The following is a 19,588-nucleotide window of genomic DNA, read 5'->3' as shown; positions in this document are numbered from 1 at the left end:
TACCTGCTTTGTGCCCTCATGTTGAAATGGAGTTCGCTTCAATGTCCAACACAATTTGAATTGCTAACATGATGGACAAACAATGGAAAACAAGTCACTCGGTAACACTAATCCCATGGTGCTCATTTTCAGATTCACAACAGTCCGCTTTTCAATAAAATGAAATAATTTTTATTGAAAAGATATATAAAGTTGGCGTGACTTTTATTTGTGACTCACTCACTTGGGTATTCTGTAAATGCTGCTCGGAGGTTTAGTGATCGGGATATAATCCACCTGAGTTTTCCTGAGCCTGTGCTCGGTGTATTGGGAGGTTTGGCCCGCGTTGGAGTATCTTGTGTCCCAGGGATGGGCAGTAACCCGCTGATTGAAGCTGCAGGCGTCGCTTTCTGCTGGCAGCGGGTGAGTGGAGAGTGCAGGGCAGGAATATTGCTGCTTTTCTTCTGTTCCCTGTCTCACTCACTGTGGAGCTGAGGACGAGGGAATTATTGATGGGTTTGTTTGAATCCAATAAATTCATAGATTTCAAACGGGTTACACGTAAGTACATGGTAGGTTTGATTGTTTTCCATTATATCTGAAATGAATATTCATGAAAAAAGACTGTCAGTTTGGGAATCCATTGCATAAAAGTAGAGTTGGCAATGTTTGTCAAATATTTTCTTGCAGTCAATTGTTATCCTGGAACTGTGTGACAATGAATGATGATGGGGAGAAAGCAGCAAAGGCTTCGTCCCTGATGGTCTTAAAGCACCAGCCTTTCGGTTACCTTCCAAATTCCTACCAATCATACAATAGAGGCACACACAATCAAAACCTGCAAGATATCTTAAACTGACTCAGCTGGTTAAAGCTTCAGATTGTCAATACCGGAATGATAATTGTTCTCTATCAGTTTCACTCTTCGAAAAGAACAGGTGGGACACTGATTATGGAAACATGGAAACAGTCTGATCCCACCCACTGCAGACACATCCATGTCACCAGGAACCAGCTGTCATACAACAGATTCTCACTTCGAGCCTTTTGGTGTCTTGTCTGATATTGTCCCAAAGCCCATTTTAGGTTTTAATTCCTGACCTGCCAGACCTGTGCACTGATGTAGAGCAGTTCTGATGAAAGGTTACAGACCTGAAATAAAAGCTATGTTTTTCTCTCCAGAGGCGCGACCAGACCTGCCGAGAATTGCAGCATTTTGTTTTTTCTATTTCAGAAAGCCAGCATCTGCAGCATTTTGATTTTCTTTAACTAATTATTGCTAAGAATGTGGAAGCCATAAGACTTGAGATCGATATTTCAGCTGAAAATGTGTAAGTAAACGTGCACAAGCTGAAAATGCAAATGGGTTCACTCCATTGTCCCAATTACTGACTCATCAACACAGTCACACCAGTCCGAGACCATCCAGATACTTCACATGTGTGAAGGGATTTATTCAGTTTGCAAAGCAGTAAACACACCAACTTTAAAATTCAAAGGATTAAATCCACCGTCAGAGCATTCCTGTTGGCAGGGTTTAAATGTTGCATGTATGGTGAAAAATAATCCATCTGCTGAGACTGCATCGAGTTCGGATCTATCTGCAGGGTTCAGCTGTTCATAACATCCAGGAGAGAATTATGGTGGAATCCAGAGCATTTTAGTTGCTGTATCAATTGATTCGAAGACTTTATACCTTGTCTCGATGGCACCCATTGTATTCTGATTACTGGTCTTCAGTTTCATTCTACAATGTTAGTGTTCAATGGCGGAGCGGTGACGCAGCATTCACTGCGGTACAGAACTTGCTCTATCCTCATTACAGTAGCTCCCGGCACATGCGCATTACGGTGCGTGCTTGGAGCATGCGCATTGCTGTCTCTTTCATGAGCATGCGCAGTGCTGATCTGTGACTGAAGTTGCTCAGAGCGGTTGTGTGAGTGTCGAGTGGAGCAAACTAACAGAGATAGTGGGTGTCTGAGGAGGAATGGAGCCAGCGGAGTGGGCAGGGAGGCTTCATAAAGACACAGTGCAAGCCATGGACCCCAAATAACAAGGTACCGGTCTTGTGTTTGCCGTGAACGGGCCGCAGAAGTTTGGATTTCTCCCTTCACTAGGCCCGGGCTAACGGCCGCCATCTTTATAGGGGGCAATGTGCAGCAGGGCGCATGCGCGGTCATCCTGGTCCAGGTAGCAGGAGGAGAGAATGTTGTGAATTTCTATCCCGGACTGACACGGATGGATTTTGGAAACTCCTTTTACAGTGGTTTAGAAGAGGAGGATTTACACACAGCAAACTCAAACCAAGAGAAACGTTTGTCTCTTCTCAATTTCTATCCTGCACTGACAATTATGGATTTTGTAACCTCTAATTACAGGATACCAGAAGATGAGATTTTGCAGGTGGGAAATTCAAACCAAACGTCACACTCGAGTCTGCAAGAATCACTCGATTCATCAGGACCTGGATATTATCGGTCTCTGAGTGTAAGCATTGAGTTTCAGGTCTTTACCGCTCACTGTGTAAAGTTTCTTCCTTATATCTCTCTAGTAGATCTTCCCAAACTCTTTAAACTGTCTCCCTTAACCATTTTACGATCAGTTAATGGAAACAGTTTTTCTTTAACTACCTCATCTAAACTTCAGGACCTTCACATCCTTCATAATGTGTGGTGATCACTGGTTTGTACAAACCCAGATGCTCTGTGTCTGTGACATCATCACACATCGACAGTTAAACTGTGACATCATCACATCGACAATTACATGGTGACATCATCCCGCTCCCCGGGTATTTCCTCAACTGGAAGATTTTTCTCTGACTCCAGTGCTTCTGATATATTTCCAGCTGCAGGCTCCAGCAGGAGATTTTAAATTGAAAACTGTGAAATTGTTTCAGAGCTGAGTATTTTTCACCATTCAGCTACAGCTTTTAGTTTAGCTTTTGGTTATATGCTCTGTATCTGTGGAAAGTTCCATGGCTCTGGGGCTGGTGTGACTCCTTTACTGTGGACCTGAATCCATGTCCATCTATTGCTCTGTTTCACCTCTGCCCTCCCTGATCACCTGTCTGCCGTTGCCTGACATTCTCTGTCTCTAATACTGTGTGTAGTTTAGCTCTGTTTAGGATTTTACTGTTACTTCTGCCCAATGTGTCTAAATGAAGTTTCCACTGCTGCCCATCCCCTGACCATGTGCTGCTGTCTTACCAGCTTTATCTTCTCGCTGTATCTTTCATAGTCAAGAATTGTTTTTCCTGCGCTATAGTCCATTTCTCTTCCACTTCTGAACTTACATTGAGTATCAAATTCTGCACCATTTTTATTCCTTGTAATTCATTCTGCGAACCCTGAAATGTTAACTCTGTTTCACTCTCCACAGATACCAGCGCCTTTTGTGACCCCCAGTTGCCTGTGGAGAAGATGATGTTTGACCTTCTTGAACTGCTGCAGTCCGTGTGGTGAAGGTGCTCCCACAATGCTGTTAGGTAAGGAGTTACAGGTTATACACCCAGTGATGATGAAGGAACAGTGATATATGTCCAAATTGACAACAACAATTTGTGTTTATATCGCACATTTAATGTTATACAGTTTTCCAAGACATTTCACAGAAATGTTACAAAACAAGGTTTGACACTGAGCCACATAAGTAGATATTCAGGCAGGTGACCAATAGTTTGGTCAAAGAGGTTGGTTTGAAGGAGCATCTTAAAGGATGCTATGAGGTGGAGAGGTTTAGGGAGAGAATTCCAGAGCTTAGGCCTTGGAATCTGATCGAGTGACAATCAGTGATGGAGTGATTATAATCAGGAATTCTCAGGAAGTCGGAATTCAAGGAGCGCAGATATCTCAGGGGGGATTGTGAGGCTGGAGGAGGTTACAGAGATAGGAATGATCACAACCATGGAGGAAAACAAGGATGAGAATGTGAAAATATGGGTGCTTCTTAAATGGGTGCCTTCAAATCATTTCTATAGTTTGTGAATGGCTGTGAGCCAAGCATTGAGCCTTGCCGTACCCCACAAGTAACAGCCTGTCATCCTGAGAATGAGCCGTTCATTCTGACTCTCTGTTTCCTGTCTGCTCACCAATTCTCAATCCATAGCAGTATATTACTCCAATCCCATGTGCTCGGATTCTGTTCACTGACATCCTGTGCTTTGTTCACTCACCTTCTCTTTCTGCCTCTCCCATTCCTCTCATCCTTTTTCTCCCTCTGTCACATAGAATTCTCCAGCCCAGTGGGTTGCAGATGCTCCATCATTGAATATATTTCAGGCTGAGATGGAGAGATTTTTGGTCTCTCAGGGAGTCAAGGGATATGGGGAATGGGCGGGAAAGTGGAGTTGAAGCCCAAGGTCAGCCAGGATCGTATTCAATGGTGGAGCAGGCTCGATGGGGTGTCAGGACTTCTCTTGTTCTTATTTCTTATGTTCTTATAGAGGCCAGAGTTTTGTGTAGGCCCCGACCAGGTGGCAGGTGCCCTTCTCTGAAGGACGTTAATGAACCAGTTGGGTTTTTATGACAATCCAGCAGTTTTCATGGTCACTTTTTCCTAGTGCCGGCCCCACAAATTCCCAGATTCATTCAGCTCAATTTCACAACCTGCCTTTGTGTTTTGTGGGTTCTCTCTCACTCCCTTTTTTCTGTTTTAAATCAATTTCACAGGGTATTAGAAGGGGAGGATTTGCAGTCGGGAAACTGAAACCAAACATCACATCAGGATCTGACGGAGTCGCCCGATTTATCAAAACCTGAATATCATCGGATTTTGAACATGGAAGGACAAAGCACCATTCGCAGTGGGGAGAAACCGCACACATGTTCAGTGTGTGGACGAGGCTTCAGCCGATCATCTGGCCTGTCGAGACACAAGCACAGTCACAGCGGGGAGAGTCCGTGGAAATGTGGGGAGTGTGGGAAGGGATTCAGAACCCCGTCTGAGCTGGAAACTCATCGACGCAGTCACACTGGGGAGAGGCCGTTCACCTGCTCCGAGTGTGGGAAGGGATTCACTCAGTCATCCAAACTCCTGAGACACCAGCGAGTTCACACTGGGGAGAGACCTTTTAAATGCCCAGATTGTGGAACGTGCTATAAAAGCTCCTGGGATCTGATGTCCCATCAACGTGTTCACACTGACGAGAGACCGTTCAGCTGCTCTCAGTGTGGAACTGGGTTCAGGTGGTCATCTCAACTCACTGCACACCAGCGCACTCACACTGGGGAGAGGCCGTTCACCTGCCCTCAGTGTGGGATGAGATTCACTGATTCCTCCACCCTGCTGACACACCAGCAAGTTCATGAGTAACGACAGTGATTCAAATTTGCAGTCACATCCAGGACTGAACCGTGTGCATTGAGATCTGATTCTGCTGATGTTAATAAACTCCAGCCCAGTTATAGGCCTTAATATTCCAGCTAAAAGTCAAATAAATCACCTTTGACCAGCTTCAGCCCATCATCTGGCCTGTCGAGACACAAGTGCAGTCACTCTGGGGAGAAACTGTTGAAATATAGGAAGTGTGGGAAAGGATTCAATTACCCATCCCAGCTGGAAATTCATCAACACAGTCACACTGGGGTGAGGCCATTCACCTGCTCTGAGTGTGGGAAGGGATTCACTCATTCATCTCTCCTGCTGAGACACCAGAGAGTTAACACTGGGGAGAGACCGTTCACCTGCATCCAGTGTGGGAAGTGCTATAAAGATTCTGTGGAAATGATGTCTCAGCAAGATTCTCAAACTGAAGAGAGACCTTTTAAATGTCCAGACTGTGGGAAGTGTTATAAATGTTCCGGGAACTGATGCACCATCATCATGTTCACACTGAGAGAGACCATTTACCAACTCTGAGTGTGAGAAGGGATTCACTCAATCATCACCTCCTGCTGACACACCAGTGAGTTCACTTTGGGGAGAGACCGTTCGCCTGCTCCGTGTGTGGAAAAGGATTCACTGCCTCATCTCACCTGCTGAGACACCAGCGAGTTCACAAGTAACTACAGTGATTGGGTTTTGCTGTTCATCACATCCAGGACTGAATCTTGTTCACTGGGGTCTGTTTCTGCTGAAGTTAATAAACCCCAGCACAGTTATAGGGGTTAGAGTGCTGAATAAAAGTTAAATAAATCAGTTTTACTTGAAATACTGTGTGTCAAATCTTTTTGATATCTCTTAGACTAGTCCTTTTGAAGGGCTCTCCGTCAACCCTGTCTCCTCCAGCGTCACCTCCAACAACAAGTGTGAGGAGCTCGTGGAGCTTCTTTGTCACTAAGATTGAGACAATCCGATCAGCTGCCTCTGCTGCTTCCCTCCCTTCCACTCATCCACTGGGACAAACTGTCTGTAACGATGCCCCTTGTCTGAGCCCAGAATCCACATCATTCTCCAGTTTCTCCCCCATATCCCCTCATGCCCTCTCAGTGTTCATCTTGTCTATGAGACCCAACTTCTGCTCCATTGACCCTATTCACAATAAACTGCTGATCACCCAGCTTCTCCATGTTCACTGATATTGTTAATGGTTCTCTCTCTCTTTTGGTACTGTCCCTCTCATCTTTAAATCCACCACCATCACCCATCCTAATAAAAACAATTTGGCCCCCACTGACTTTGCAAACTACCGCCCCATCTCCAACCTCCTTTTCCTCTCCAAAGTCCTTGTACTTGGTGTCCCCAAAGGATCTATCCTTGACCCCCTCCTATTCCTAATCTGCACTCTGCCACGAGGTGACATCATCCAAAAGCAGCACATCAGTTTTCACATGCACATGAACAACACCCAGTTACATGTATAATCAGTGTCCTATTATATTAATAATTAGGATCTAATTACATGAATAATCAGTGCCTGATCACATTAATATTCAGCGTCCTAATACATTATTAATCGGTGTCCTATTACATAATTAATTAGCATCATATTACATTAATAATCCGTGTCCAATTACATTAATAATAAGGATCTAATTACATTAATTACACGGTTCCAAGTGCATTAATAATCAGGCTGCCCATTGCAGCAATAATCAGCGTGCAAATACATTAATAATCAAAATTATTTCAATGAACTATCAGGATCCCTATTGAATCAATCAGTCCTATTACATTATAATCATTTGCCAATTGTGTCAATGATCATGATCTGATAAGATTAATAAGGATATATTGATAATCAGAGTCCAAACACATTAATAATCTGTTAATAATCACCCCTCCTCCCGCACCCACCTCCTGCTCAACTCTCACATCCCTCAACAAATTTCAATCTGGGGTCACTGAAATTGAGTCCTTAAAATGGGGTCACACCTGGAAACATTTTGGGAAGCACTGATTTAAACAACCCCTTTCTCTACTTTAAATGCACAGATCTCATTAGTTACCTCATCATTCAATGTCACACCTCCCTGTTCTATCTCCCTGACAGAAGTTATTATTATTCATGGTAGGCAAAGAAGTTATTATTATTCATGTTTATTAGGTCTCAGTGTGCATTCTTGTTCTCAGTGTTGGGGTGTGTTTCACTTTATTCTTCACCCTGAACCTGTCAGAAATTCTGCCATCAACCTGTACAGTAAACTGCATGTTGTCATGAAAGGACTGGATGATAATAAACAGCTTTGGTGGACAGTCAAGTTTCTCCAATATCTTCTACAGTCCTACCCTGCTGATGGAGTTGAATTCTTTGGTGACACCTAGGAAAGTAAGGTAAAGAGGTTTATCGTATTCCCTACACTTCTCTTGTAGTTGGTGTATGGAGAAGATCATGTCCACTGTAGATCTGCCAGCACAGAAACCACACTGTGCTTCTGGATACACTCGGTCTGCAAGTAGGTGGAGTCTTTCAAGCCTGACCCGAGTGGAGGTCGTCCCTGTGATGCTGAGGAGTGAGATGTCTCTGTAGCTGTGGCAAACTCCTCTGTCACCTTTCTTTTTGTACGTGGCGATCATTCTTGCATTACTCGCATCCTAAGGAATGGATCCTACCTCCCAACAGAGAAGGAGGAGGTCATGAACGTGCAGCAGTAATAATATTGTCAGACCATCAACCTGGACATGATTAACAGCAGAATCCAACCCCTTCAGTCACTTGTAAATTCACTTTATGAGCAAATATCGTGACTGAGTGAACCCCTTCCCACACCCAGAGTAGGTGATCGGTCTCTTCCCATTGTGAACTCGTTGGTGTGCACTGATGATAGAAGAATGCTGGAACCTCTTTCCACAGGAAGTGCAGCTGAACGGCTTCCCCTCAATGTGACCTCACTGGTGTCTCAGCAGACTGGATGACTGAGTGAATCTCTTCCCACACATGGAGCAGGTGATTGGCCTCTCCCCAGTGTGAACACATTTGTGTACACTGAAATTAAATGGAGATGTGAACCTCTTTCCACAGGAAGTGCAGCTGAATGGTCGGTCCTCAGAGTGAATTTGCTGGTGTAACATGAGTCTGACTGACTGAGTGAATCCCTTCCCACACACAGAGCAGGTGAATGGTCTCTCTTCAGTGTGAATTCGCTGGTGTAAAATGATGCTGCCTGACTGGGTGAATCCCTTCCCACACACCTAACAGGTGAATGGCCTTTCCTCAGTGTGAATTCTCTGGTGTGTCAGCAGATTGGATGACTGAGTGAATCTCTTCCCACACACAGAGCAGGTGAATGGTCTCTAAGTGTAAATTCGCTGGTGTATCAGGAGGCTGGATGACTGAATGAATCCCTTCCCACACACGGAACAGGTGAATGGCTTCTCCCCTGTGTGAATGCGTTGATGGTTTCTCAACAGGGATGGATAATTGAATCCCTTCCCACAGTTGTTTCTTCAGGCTGTGTAACTGGTTAAAGCGTTTTCCATGGTCAATTCACTCCAATGTGCATGTGTGTCTTGTTGCCTTTCCAGTCACACTGATGTTTGAAATATTTTCCCTCTGACAGAATAGACAAACAGTTCCCCTTACACATTCAAATGCTGATTCAGGTCCTGATGAATCGAGTGACTCTGTCAGATGTGGATGTCATGTTTGGCTTGAATTTCCCGTCTGTAAATCCTCCCCTTCAAATTACCCTGTAAAATGTGTTTACAAAAGTCATCACAGGCTATAAATTCTGAACAAACAATTCTAATTTTCATCCAACATTTCTCCTCCTTTGCTCCCCCAAAGCTGTCCCACACACAGTTGCTTCTCCTGTGCTGAAATCCAAACACATCACACTAACTCAACCATTTATTTCCTCTACTCCGAGATTGTTCCCTCTCTCTACTGTAGCTGGGTTCAGTTCTCCAGCCCCTGTGTGAAGAGTGAGAATAAAATCAAAGAATCAATCATTTCTCTGAAGAAGAGTCATATGGACTCTAAACATTAATAAAAACAAAAACCTACTGCGGATGCTGGAAATCCAAAACAAAAACAGAATTACCTGGAAAAACTCAGCAGGTCTGGCAGCATCGGTGGAGAAGAAAAGAGTCGACGTTTTGGGTCCACACGACCCTTCAACAGAACTGAAGTATAGTTAGGAGAGGGGTGAAATATAAGCTGGTTTAAGGTGGGGGGCGGGAGGGGGGTGGGGAGAGAAGTTGAGGGTGGGGTGGTTGTAGGGACAAGCAAGCAATGATAGGAGCAGATAATCAAAAGATGTCACAGGCAAAAGGAACAAAGAGGTGTTGAAGGTGGTGATATTATCTAAGAAAAGTGCTAATTAAGAATGGATGGCAGGACACTCAAGGTACAGCTCTAGTGGGGGTGGGGTGGAAAGATTGACAAGGTATAGTTGTAGATTTAAAAATAATGGAAATATTAACTTATTAAACATTAACTCTGTCTTTCTCTCCATAGATGCTGTCAGACCTGATGAGTTTTCCAGCATTTTTTGATTTTGTGTCAGGTTTCCAGCATCCGCAGTATTTTGCCTGAATCAATCATTTCTCCCCTGGTCACTGGGACCATGAAGCCCCGCCCACTCTCTGTTGCGTCACCAAGATGGCCGCACATTCTCCCTGGAACTAGATGGCGGCCGCTAACCTGGGCCTGCTCGCGGGTAAAAGCCTCGGAGCTGCAGGATTTTATTGGGGTTTGCGGGTGTTAATGAACCCTCTCCGCCCACCCACCGGTTCCCCCCTCCCCCCCCCCCCCACCCCCCCCGCCTCTTACCGGCTGCCTAGCGACAAACAAGCGTCTCCCCATCATCATCACTTACTGCGCATGCGCACATGTCCCCTGCTGTGGGAATAGGAGACATTTTGCATCGCGGGGAATGCTGGGTATAATTCCCGCCATTGGAACTCCTCAAAAGTTTATAATTATTACTAACTTATAACATATAACATAATATGAAAGCACGAAAAGCTGGAAAAACTCAGCAGGTGGGACAGCATCTGTGGAGAGAGAAACAGAGTTAACGTTTCGAGTCTGTATTACTGTACATATTTCAGATTACCAGCATCTGCAGTATTTTGTGTTTATAATTATTTATTCGTTGGTACTGAGTCTGCATTCGCCCCCACTCATCTTCCTGAAGCTGAACTGCACACGATTCGGGCCTGCAGCCGGCCACCGCACAGGAGGGGTGGGGGGGTAGGGGGTGTGGCTGGGCGGGGGGCCTGCCCACGCCTCCGCAGTTCTGCTGTTCTGATGGTGCTCGGCCGTATTTACCCCCTCGGTGTATTCTGGGTAGGTTGATAGCCATTTATCTTATACAATTTAATATATGTAGAGGAAATTCATAGGTCATAATCACAGAAAAGTAGAGTGGTATAAAGGAGTGAACATTATCCACTCCCACTCCCTCCCGGTCTCTCGCAAAATGAATATATTAATCGTGATAATTCATCTGATTATATAGGAATGGGTTTCTCTGAATAAAATGTCATTTTTATTTCTTTACATTTTCCTAACTCAGAGATAAAAAACAAAAAACTACTGCGGATGCTGGAAATCCAAAACAAAAACAGAATTACCTGGAAAAACTCAGCAGGTCTGGCAGCATCGGCAGAGAAGAAAAGAGTTGACGTTTCGAGTCCTCATGACCCTTCAGCAGAGCTGAGTATAGTTAGGAGAGGGGTGAAATATAAGCTGGTTTAAGGTGGGGGGGGGAGGCGGGAAGAGAGTTGGGGGGGCGGTGGTTGTAGGGACAAGCAAGCAGTGATAGGAGCAGATAATCAAAAGATGTCACAGACAAAAGGAACAAAGAGGTGTTGAAGGTGGTGATATTATCTAAGAAAATGTGCTAATTAAGAATGGATGGCAGGACACTCAAGGTACAGCTCTAGTGGGGGTGGGGTGGAAAGACTGACAGGGTATTACAGTTACAGATTTAAAAATAATGGAAATAGGTGGGAAAAGAAAAATCTATATAAATTATTGAAAAAAAGCAAAAGGGAGGGGGAAGAAACGGGAAGGGGGGTGGGGATGGGGGGAGGGAGTTTAAGATCTAAAGTTGTTGAATTCAATTTTCAGCCTGGAAGGCTGTAAAGTGCCTAGTCAGAAGATGAGGTGCTGTTCCTCCAGTTTGCGTTGGGCTTCACTGGAACAATGCAGCAAGCCAAGGACAGACATGTGGGCAAGAGAGCAGGGTGGAGTTTTAAAATGGCAAGCGACAGGGAGGTTTGGGTCTTTCTTGTGGACAAACCGCAGGTGTTCTGCAAAGCGGTCGCCCAGTTTGCGTTTGGACTCTCCAATGTAGAGGAGACCGCATTGGGTGCAACGAATGCAGTAGACTAAGTTAGGGGAAATGCAAGTGAAATACTGCTTCACTTGAAAGGAGTGTTTGGGCCCTTGGACGGTGAGGAGAGAGGAAGTGAAGGGGCAGGTGTTGCATCTTCTGCGTGGGCATGGGGAGGTGCCATAGGTGGGGGTTGAGGAGTAGGGGGTGATGGAGGAGTGGACCAGGGTATCCCGGAGGGAACGATCCCTACGGAACACCGCCAGGGGGGGTGAAGGGAAGATGTGTTTGGTGGTGGCATCATGCTGGAGTTGGCGGAAATGGCGGAGGATGATCCTTTGAATGCGGAGGCTGGTGGGGTGATAAGTGAGGACAAGGGGGACCCTATCATGTTTCTGGGAGGGAGGAGAAGGCGTGAGGGCGGATGCGCGGGAGATGGGCTGGACACGGTTGAGGGCCCTGTCAACGACCGAGGGTGGAAAACCTCGGTTAAGGAAGAAGGAGGACATGTCAGAGGAACTGCTTTTGAAGGTAGCATCATCAGAACAGATGCGACGGAGGCGAAGGAACTGAGAGAATGGGATGGAGTCCTTACAGGAAGTGGGGTGTGAGGAGCTGTAGTCGAGGTAGCTGTGGGAGTCGGTAGGCTTGTAAAGGATATTGGTGGACAGTCTATCATCAGAAATTGAGACAGAGAGGTCAAGGAAGGGAAGGGAAGTGTCAGAGATGGACCATGTGAAAATGATGGAGGGGTGGAGATTGGAAGCAAAATTAATAAATTTCTCCAGGTCCAGACGAGAGCATGAAGCAGCACCGAAGTAATCATCGATGTACCGGAGAAAGAATTGTGGGAGGGGGCCGGAGTAGGACTGGAACAAGGAATGTTCCACATACCCCATAAAGAGACAGGCATAGCTGAGGCCCATGTGGGTACCCATAGCCACACCTTTTATTTGGAGGAAGTGAGAGGAGTTAAAGGAGAAATTGTTCAGTGTGAGAACAAGTTCAGCCAGACAGAGGAGAGCAGTGGTGGATGGGGATTGTTTGGGCCTCTGTTCAAGGAAGAAGCTAAGGGCCCTCAGACCATCCTGGTGGGGGATGGAGGTGTAGATAACTCAGGTTCTTTGTCTCAATTCTTTTCTTCCTCCCAATCCCTGAGCTCCATCTGACAGTGTAATGTTGCTGAGAGGTGTTAGATTGTGGTGAAAACCAACAGGAAGAGAAGCTCAAAACAAAACAAAAACAGAATTACCTGGAAAAACTCAGCAAGTCTGGCAGCATCGGCGGAGAAGAAGCTCAGCAGCTGGCGGACTGAGGGAGCAGTGAGTTCTGGAACAAATCGCGTGTCTGGAGGGATGGACCTGAGTTGATCAATGAAGTGGGTCAGTCTGAACCCATTGCAAAGAAATCATCTTTTGAAAATTAACTCGAGATTTCTTTTATGAACAAATCAGTTCAATATTTGTCAGTATTTTGTTTTTTCTGAAGTTCCCATTATGAGTTTCAGACACTTCAGTACTAAGTGGATCAGGTTTTTAAAGATCATTCATTGCCCTCTTTTCATGTTGCTGTTAATTAAAGATACCGAGATTGATTTCCCCTCACTCTGCATCCATTTGTGGTATTTAGATGAACAAACTTTCACCTTTCTGCACATTCATTGTTTAAAAGGGAATCTGTTCTGTTAGTTGTGAAGCACACTGTGCTTTGGGGGTGATGTCTGTCGGCTGAAGCCTTTAAAATTCTCATTCTTCTGTTCAATTCTCTCCATTACCTCGCCCACCCCTGTCTCCGTGAACTTCTGCCAGTCTCAAACCCTCTTAAAAAGGAGATTGTTTCCAGTGCCAGAGGGATTGGTAAGGAGGCAGCTCAAGCTTAAGGTAATTGGCAATATTAGAAGATATGACATGAGATATATCATTCTGCATTGATTTCTTATGATCTGGAATTCAATACATAAAACGGTGGTGTAAGCAAATTCAATTGTCACTTTCAAAACTGATAAATTCTTCAATTGGAAAATTTTGCACACCTGGACGAAAGGGCAAGAAAGTGGAGCCAGCACAGACACGATGGGCTGAATGGCCTCCTTATGAGCTGTATCAATCTCTGATTTTAAAAACTCACCGTTCCTCTAATTCTAGTTTCTTACTCACCAAAATCCTGCTCACTGATGTTCAGTTTGGGTTCCAGCAGGACCACACAACTCCTGATTTCATTACAGCCTTAGTCCAAACATAGACCAAAGAGCTGAATTCCGGAGGTGAGGTGAGAATGATGGCCCTTAAAATCATGGCAGCATTTGACTGATTATGGCATTCAGGTCCTCCAGTAAAATTGTACGCAATGGAAATCAGATAGGAAACTCTGGAGTGATACCTCACTCAAAGGAAGATGGTTGTGGTTGTTGGAGGTCAATCATTTCAGTCCCAAGACATCACTGCAGGAATTCCTCAGGGTAGTATCCTCGGACCAACCATCTTCAGCTGCTTCATCAATCTCCATTCTTCCATCATAAGTCAGACTCTGAAATATATCGGCATTCCTTCAGTCACTGAATCAACATCCTGGAATTCCTTTCCTTGCATCCACTTCTGAACTCCCTGATGTCTCAGCTGGTGGGATGATTGAGTGAATCCCTTCCCACACTTGGAGCAGGTGAATGGTCTCTCCCCAGTGTGAACCTGTGGACTGCAGCAACTCAAGAATGTGTCTCGCCACAACCTTCTCAAGTGCAATTAGAGATGGGACAACAAATACTGGCCTCGCCAGTCACACCTGCATCCCATGTCAAAATTATAAAAAGGAAAGAAACGAGAATTGTCTGCTCTGAATTTATACCCTTTACTGGCTTTAGTAAACTCCTTTTATAGGATATTTGAGAGGGAAGATTTTCAGACAGGAAACTCAAACCAGACATAATGTCAAAATCTTTACTGGGACAGTATAGCAGGCCGAGGACAGCAATGTGAGCATGAAAGCAAGCCTTCAGCCTCAGCCAGCTACAATGTTCCAGTGAAGCTAAACACAAACTGGAGGAAAGGGAGCTCATCTTTCAATCAGGAACTTTACAGTGTTCTGGACTTAACATTGAGTTCAACAATTTCAGACCATGAACTTTGTCCTCCATGCTGATTTTCTTTCCACCCACCTCCTCCTGCCAAGTGCCAGTCTGTACCTTGTTCTCACGTTTTTCTTTCAGAAAATGTTGATCTTTGTTCTGCTATTAACACATTCTGCTGTCTTGCTTTCAGACATGATTGATCTATATGCTGCTATTAACACCTGCATTAGTCTTTAATAGTATCATTATCACTCCCTTTGTGTTCTGTCCAGGACATCTTTGTCATTTACTCACTCCTGACCTCCGACCAATCCCTGACCTTCTATTTTGCTCCAGTAACCCTCCCCATCCCCCCACCCCCACCACCTCCATTTTCAGCAGCATAAATTCCATCACATTTCGACCTCTTCAGCTCTGAAGAAGAGTCATACGAACATATGATGAATTAGGAGCAGGAATTGGCCACTTGGCCCCTCGAGCCTGTTCCACCATTTAATAAGATCATGGCTGATCTGATTGTAATCTTAACCCCACACTCCTGCCTACACCCAATAACCTTTCACTCCCTTGTTAATCAAGAATCTATCTACCTCTGCCTTAAAAATATCCAAAAACTCTGCTTCCAGCATCTTTTGAGGAAGAGAATTCCAAAGACTCACGACCCTCTGAGAGAAAAACAAATTCTCCTCATCTCTGTCTTAAATGAGCGACCCCTCATTTTTAAACAGTGACCCCTGATTCTAGATTCTCCTACAAGAGGAAACATTCTCTCCACATCCACCCTGTCAAGACCGCTCAAGACTCAAAATGATAACTCTGTTTGTCTCTCCAGAGATGCTAACAAACCTGCTGAGCTTTTCCAGTATTTTCTGTTTTTATTTAGATTTCCATCATCTGCAGAATTTTGCTTTTATTTCAGGTATGAGAGGAGATAGAGAAGAAAATAAAGAAAGTTTTGTGTTCATGACTCGGACAAGGGACAACTTTAGAGACAGTTTGTCCCGGTGGGTTAGTGGAAGGGAGGGAAGCAGCAGAGGCAGCTGATCGGATTGTCTCAATCTTAGTGACAAAGAAGCTGCATGAAATCCTCACACTTTTTGTTGGAGGTGAGGATGGAGGAGACAGGGGAGAGGGCGAGCACTTCAAAAGGAACTAACTTGTGTTCGAGACTAAAAACATTCAACACACTGTACTTCACACAAAGCTGATTTATTTTACTTTATCCAGAGTATTGACATCTATAACTGGGCTGGAGTTTATTAACATCAGCAGAAATAGACCCGAATGAACATGGTTCAGGCCTGGATATGATTGACTGCAAAATACAATCACTGTAGTTTCTTGTGAACTCGCTGGTGTCTCAGCAGGGTGGATGACTGATTGAATCCCCTGACCACACTCGGAGCAGGTGAATGGTCTCTCCCCAGTGTGACCTCGCCGGTGTCTCAGCAGGCTGGATGACTGAGTGAATCCCTTCCCACACTCGGAGCAGGTGAATGGTCTCTCTCCAGTGTGACTGCGCCGATGAATTTCCAGCTCAAATGGGAAAAATAATCCCTTCCCACAGTCTCCACATTTACAGGGTTTCTCCCCAGTGTGACTGCGCTTGTGTCTTGACAAGCCAGATGATTGATTGAAGCTTTGTCCACACAGAGAACACATGTATGGTTTCTCCACACGGTGAACGGTGCTTTTTCCTTCCATGTTCAAAATCCGATGATGGCCTCTAAGGGAGGAGAGAGAGGGGGAGAGAGGGTGTTTATGTATAACTCAATCCACCCTTTGACAAAACCATCCAAACCCTCTGCGTCCACTCACGAGAAGATTAAGGGTTATACGTGCAGGTGAACGGCAACTACTCCAAGTTCCCCTCCAAGTAACACATAGTCCCAACTTGTCTGACATCCAGTACTGGATGAAAAGAAATTTCCTCCATTTAAATATTGGGTAGACTGAAGCCATTGTCTTCAGTCCCCTCTACAAACCCCACTCCCCAGACACCTGCTCCATCCCTCTCCCTGACAACTGTCTGAGACTGAACCAGACTGCTCACAGCCATGGTGAAATATTTCACCCCAAGATGAGCTTCCAACCACATAATCCACATCATCACCAAGACTGCCTATTTCCACCTCAGTAACATCGCCCGACTCCACCCCAGTCTCAGCTCATCTGCTGCTGAAACTCTCATCCATTCCTTTGTTACCTCGAGATTTAACTATCCTAATGCACTCCCGGCCAGCCTCCCACATTCAACTTCCCTGTAATCTTGAGGTAATCCAAAACGCTGCTGCCCGTGTGCTTACTCGCACCAAGTCTTGTTCACCCATCACCCCTGTGCTCACTGACCCAGAAGACTTCGGGATAAGAAATAACAACACTATCAAATTCCCATCCTATTTCCAATTCATCCATGGCCCCTCCCGAACTCTATAATCTCCTCCGGCCTTACAACCATCCAAGATATCTGCACTCCTCTATTCCTGGCTTTCTGAGCATCCCTGATTTTAACTGATCTAACTTTGTTGGCTGCACCTTCAGCTCCAGGCCAATGAGCTCCTTGAACATCTCCACCTCTCTACCTTGCTTTCTTCCTTTAAGATATTCCTTAAAACTAACCCCGCTGGCCAATGTTTGCTCCTTATGTGGCTCGGTGTAAATGTTGCTTTTGAACATTTCTGTGAAACGTCTTGGATTGTTCTATTACTCAAAAGGAGCTATATAAGTACAAATTGGTGCTGTTGATTTGGGCATATATTACTGTTCCTTCATGATCTGCAGCTGGAAAGGTATCAGAAGCAATGGAGTTAAGAGAAAAATCTCTCAGTTGAGGAAATATCCGGGGAGCGGGGTGATGTCACCGCGTAATTGTCAATGTGTGATGATGTCACAGTGTAATTGTCGATGTGTGATGATGTTACAGACACAAACACAGAACATCTGGGTCTGTGCAAACCAGTGATCACCACACATTATGAAGGATGTGAGGGTCCTTGAGAGGGTGCAGAGTAGATTTACCAGAATGGTTCGAGAGATGAGGGATTTTAGTTGCAAGGTTAGGTTGGAGAAACTGGTGTTCTCCTTGGAGCAAAGTAGATTGAGGGGAGATTTGATAGAGGCGTACAAGATTATGACTGGTTTACATCAAGTAGTTAAAGAAAAGCTGTTCCCATTCGCTGATCGTAAAAGGATTATAGGCACAGATTTAAGATTTGGGGAGAGGTCTACAGGGGAGATGTGAGGAAGACATTTCACACAGTGACTGGTAATGACCTGGAACTCAACACTTACACTCAGAGTGCGATAATATCCAGGTCCTGATGAATCGAGTGATTCTGCCAGACTTTGACGTGGTGTTTGAATTGAGTTTCCTGTCTAAGAACCCTCTTCCATTATCCAGTAAAAAGGAGATTAAAAAACCATCACTGTCAGTCCATGGTTAGAAATTGAGAACAGACAAACAGTTCTCCTCTTTAAGATTGTTGTGTGTAAATCCTTTCTTAACCCCAGGTAAAAGGAGTTTCCAAAATCCATCACTGTTAGTCCAGGACACAAATTCAGAAAGAACAAACATTTCTCTTGGTTTGAGTTTGCTGCGTGTAAATCCTCCTCTTCTAACCCCCTGTAAAAGGAGTTTCCAAAATCCATCCCTGTCAGTCCCGGATAGAAATTCACAACAAAAACAAAAATAGCTGGAAAAACTCAGCAGGTCTGACAGCATCTGCGGAGAAGAATACAGCTAATGTTTTCCATGTGACTCTTCATCAGAACTAAGGAAATATAGAAATTAGGTGAAATATAAGCTGGTTGAGGGGGGTGGGACAGGTAGAGCTGGATAGAGGGCCAGTGATAGGTGGAGGCAAAGAAGAGATTGCCAAAGATGTCATTGACAAAAGGACAAAGGGGTGTTGATAGTGGTGATATCAGCTAAGAAATATGCTAATGGGGACATTAAGAGAAGAAAGCAGGATGAGCAAGTGACAGATAGCCCTAGTGGGGGTGGGGTAGGGGGAAGGGATCGAAATAGGCTAAAAGGTAAGGATAAAACAATGGATGGAAATAAATTTAAAAATAATGGCAATAGGTGGGAAAAGAAAAATATATTTTAAAAATGATTATAAATTATTGCAAAAAGGGATCGGAAAGGGGGTGGGGATGGAGGAGAAAGTTCATGACCTAAAGTTGTTGAACTCAATGTTAAGTCCGGAAGGCTGTAAAGTGCCTAGTCGGAAGATGAGGTGCTGTTCCTCCAGTTTGCGTTGAGCTTCACTGGAACATTGCAGCAGGCCAAGGACGGACATGTGGGCATGAGAGTAGGGTGGTGTGTTGAAATGGCAAGCGACAGGGAGGTCAGGGTCATGCTTGCGGACAGACTGTAGGTGTTCCGCAAAGCAGTCACCCAGTCTGCGTTTGGTCTCTCCAATGTAGAGGAGACCGCATTGGGAGCAGCGAATGCAGTAGACTAAATTGTGGGAAGTGCAAGTGAAATGCTGCTTCACTTGAAATTCACAATATTCTCTCCTCCTGCTCCTGGACCAGGATGACTGCGCATGCGCCCTGATGCACATTGCCCCCTATAAAGATGGCGGCCGTTACCCCGGGCCTGGCGAAAGGAGAAATCCAGAATTTTTCGGCCAGCTCTCCGCAAACACAAGACTGGTACCTTGTTATTTGGGTTCAGTGGCCTGCACCGTGTCTTTATGAAGCCTCCCTGCCCACTCCGCTGGCTCCATTTCTCCTCACACACCCGCTAACTCTGTTAGTTTTCTCTCACCCGCTCTGAGCAGCTTCAGTCACAGACCAGCACTGCGCATGCTCATGAAAAGGACCGCAATGCGCATGTCCCATCATACGCAGAAACGCGCATGCGCAGATAATTTCT

General features: G+C 45.0%; 3 protein-coding genes across 3 annotated transcripts in view; 1 reads left to right on the top strand and 2 right to left on the bottom strand.

Annotated features, from left to right (window-relative positions):
• The window catches only part of LOC144697978 (uncharacterized), a 608,842-nt gene that overhangs the window by 211,408 nt on the left and 377,846 nt on the right, over positions 1 to 19,588 (bottom strand). The window lies entirely within an intron of this gene.
• On the top strand, positions 1,881 to 6,127 carry LOC144697529 (uncharacterized). The gene is made up of 4 exons (XM_078569567.1): positions 1,881 to 2,036; positions 2,358 to 2,466; positions 3,361 to 3,466; positions 4,650 to 6,127. The coding sequence occupies exon 4, from the start codon at positions 4,759 to 4,761 to the stop codon at positions 5,290 to 5,292; it is 534 nt and encodes a 177-aa protein (XP_078425693.1). The 5' UTR covers positions 1,881 to 2,036; positions 2,358 to 2,466; positions 3,361 to 3,466; positions 4,650 to 4,758; the 3' UTR covers positions 5,293 to 6,127.
• LOC144697538 (uncharacterized) lies at positions 15,900 to 19,533 on the bottom strand. Its single transcript, XM_078569579.1, has 2 exons — positions 19,370 to 19,533; positions 15,900 to 16,432 (listed from the first exon to the last, which is right to left on the bottom strand). The coding sequence occupies exon 2, from the start codon at positions 16,408 to 16,410 to the stop codon at positions 15,916 to 15,918; it is 495 nt and encodes a 164-aa protein (XP_078425705.1). The 5' UTR covers positions 16,411 to 16,432; positions 19,370 to 19,533; the 3' UTR covers positions 15,900 to 15,915.

Source organism: Cetorhinus maximus, chromosome 23 (assembly GCF_964194155.1).
Source record: "Cetorhinus maximus chromosome 23, sCetMax3.hap1.1, whole genome shotgun sequence".
Lineage (NCBI taxonomy): Eukaryota > Metazoa > Chordata > Chondrichthyes > Lamniformes > Cetorhinidae > Cetorhinus > Cetorhinus maximus.
The sequence above is the reverse complement of the archived record's forward strand: the minus strand, read 5'-3'. Positions and strand labels throughout refer to the sequence as shown.

Coding starts and splice junctions, on each gene's coding strand:
- LOC144697529 (XM_078569567.1), top strand. CDS start 4,759: ATGGAAGGACAAAGCACCATTCGCAGTGGGGAGAAACCGCACACATGT.
- LOC144697538 (XM_078569579.1), bottom strand. CDS start 16,410: ATGGAAGGAAAAAGCACCGTTCACCGTGTGGAGAAACCATACATGTGT.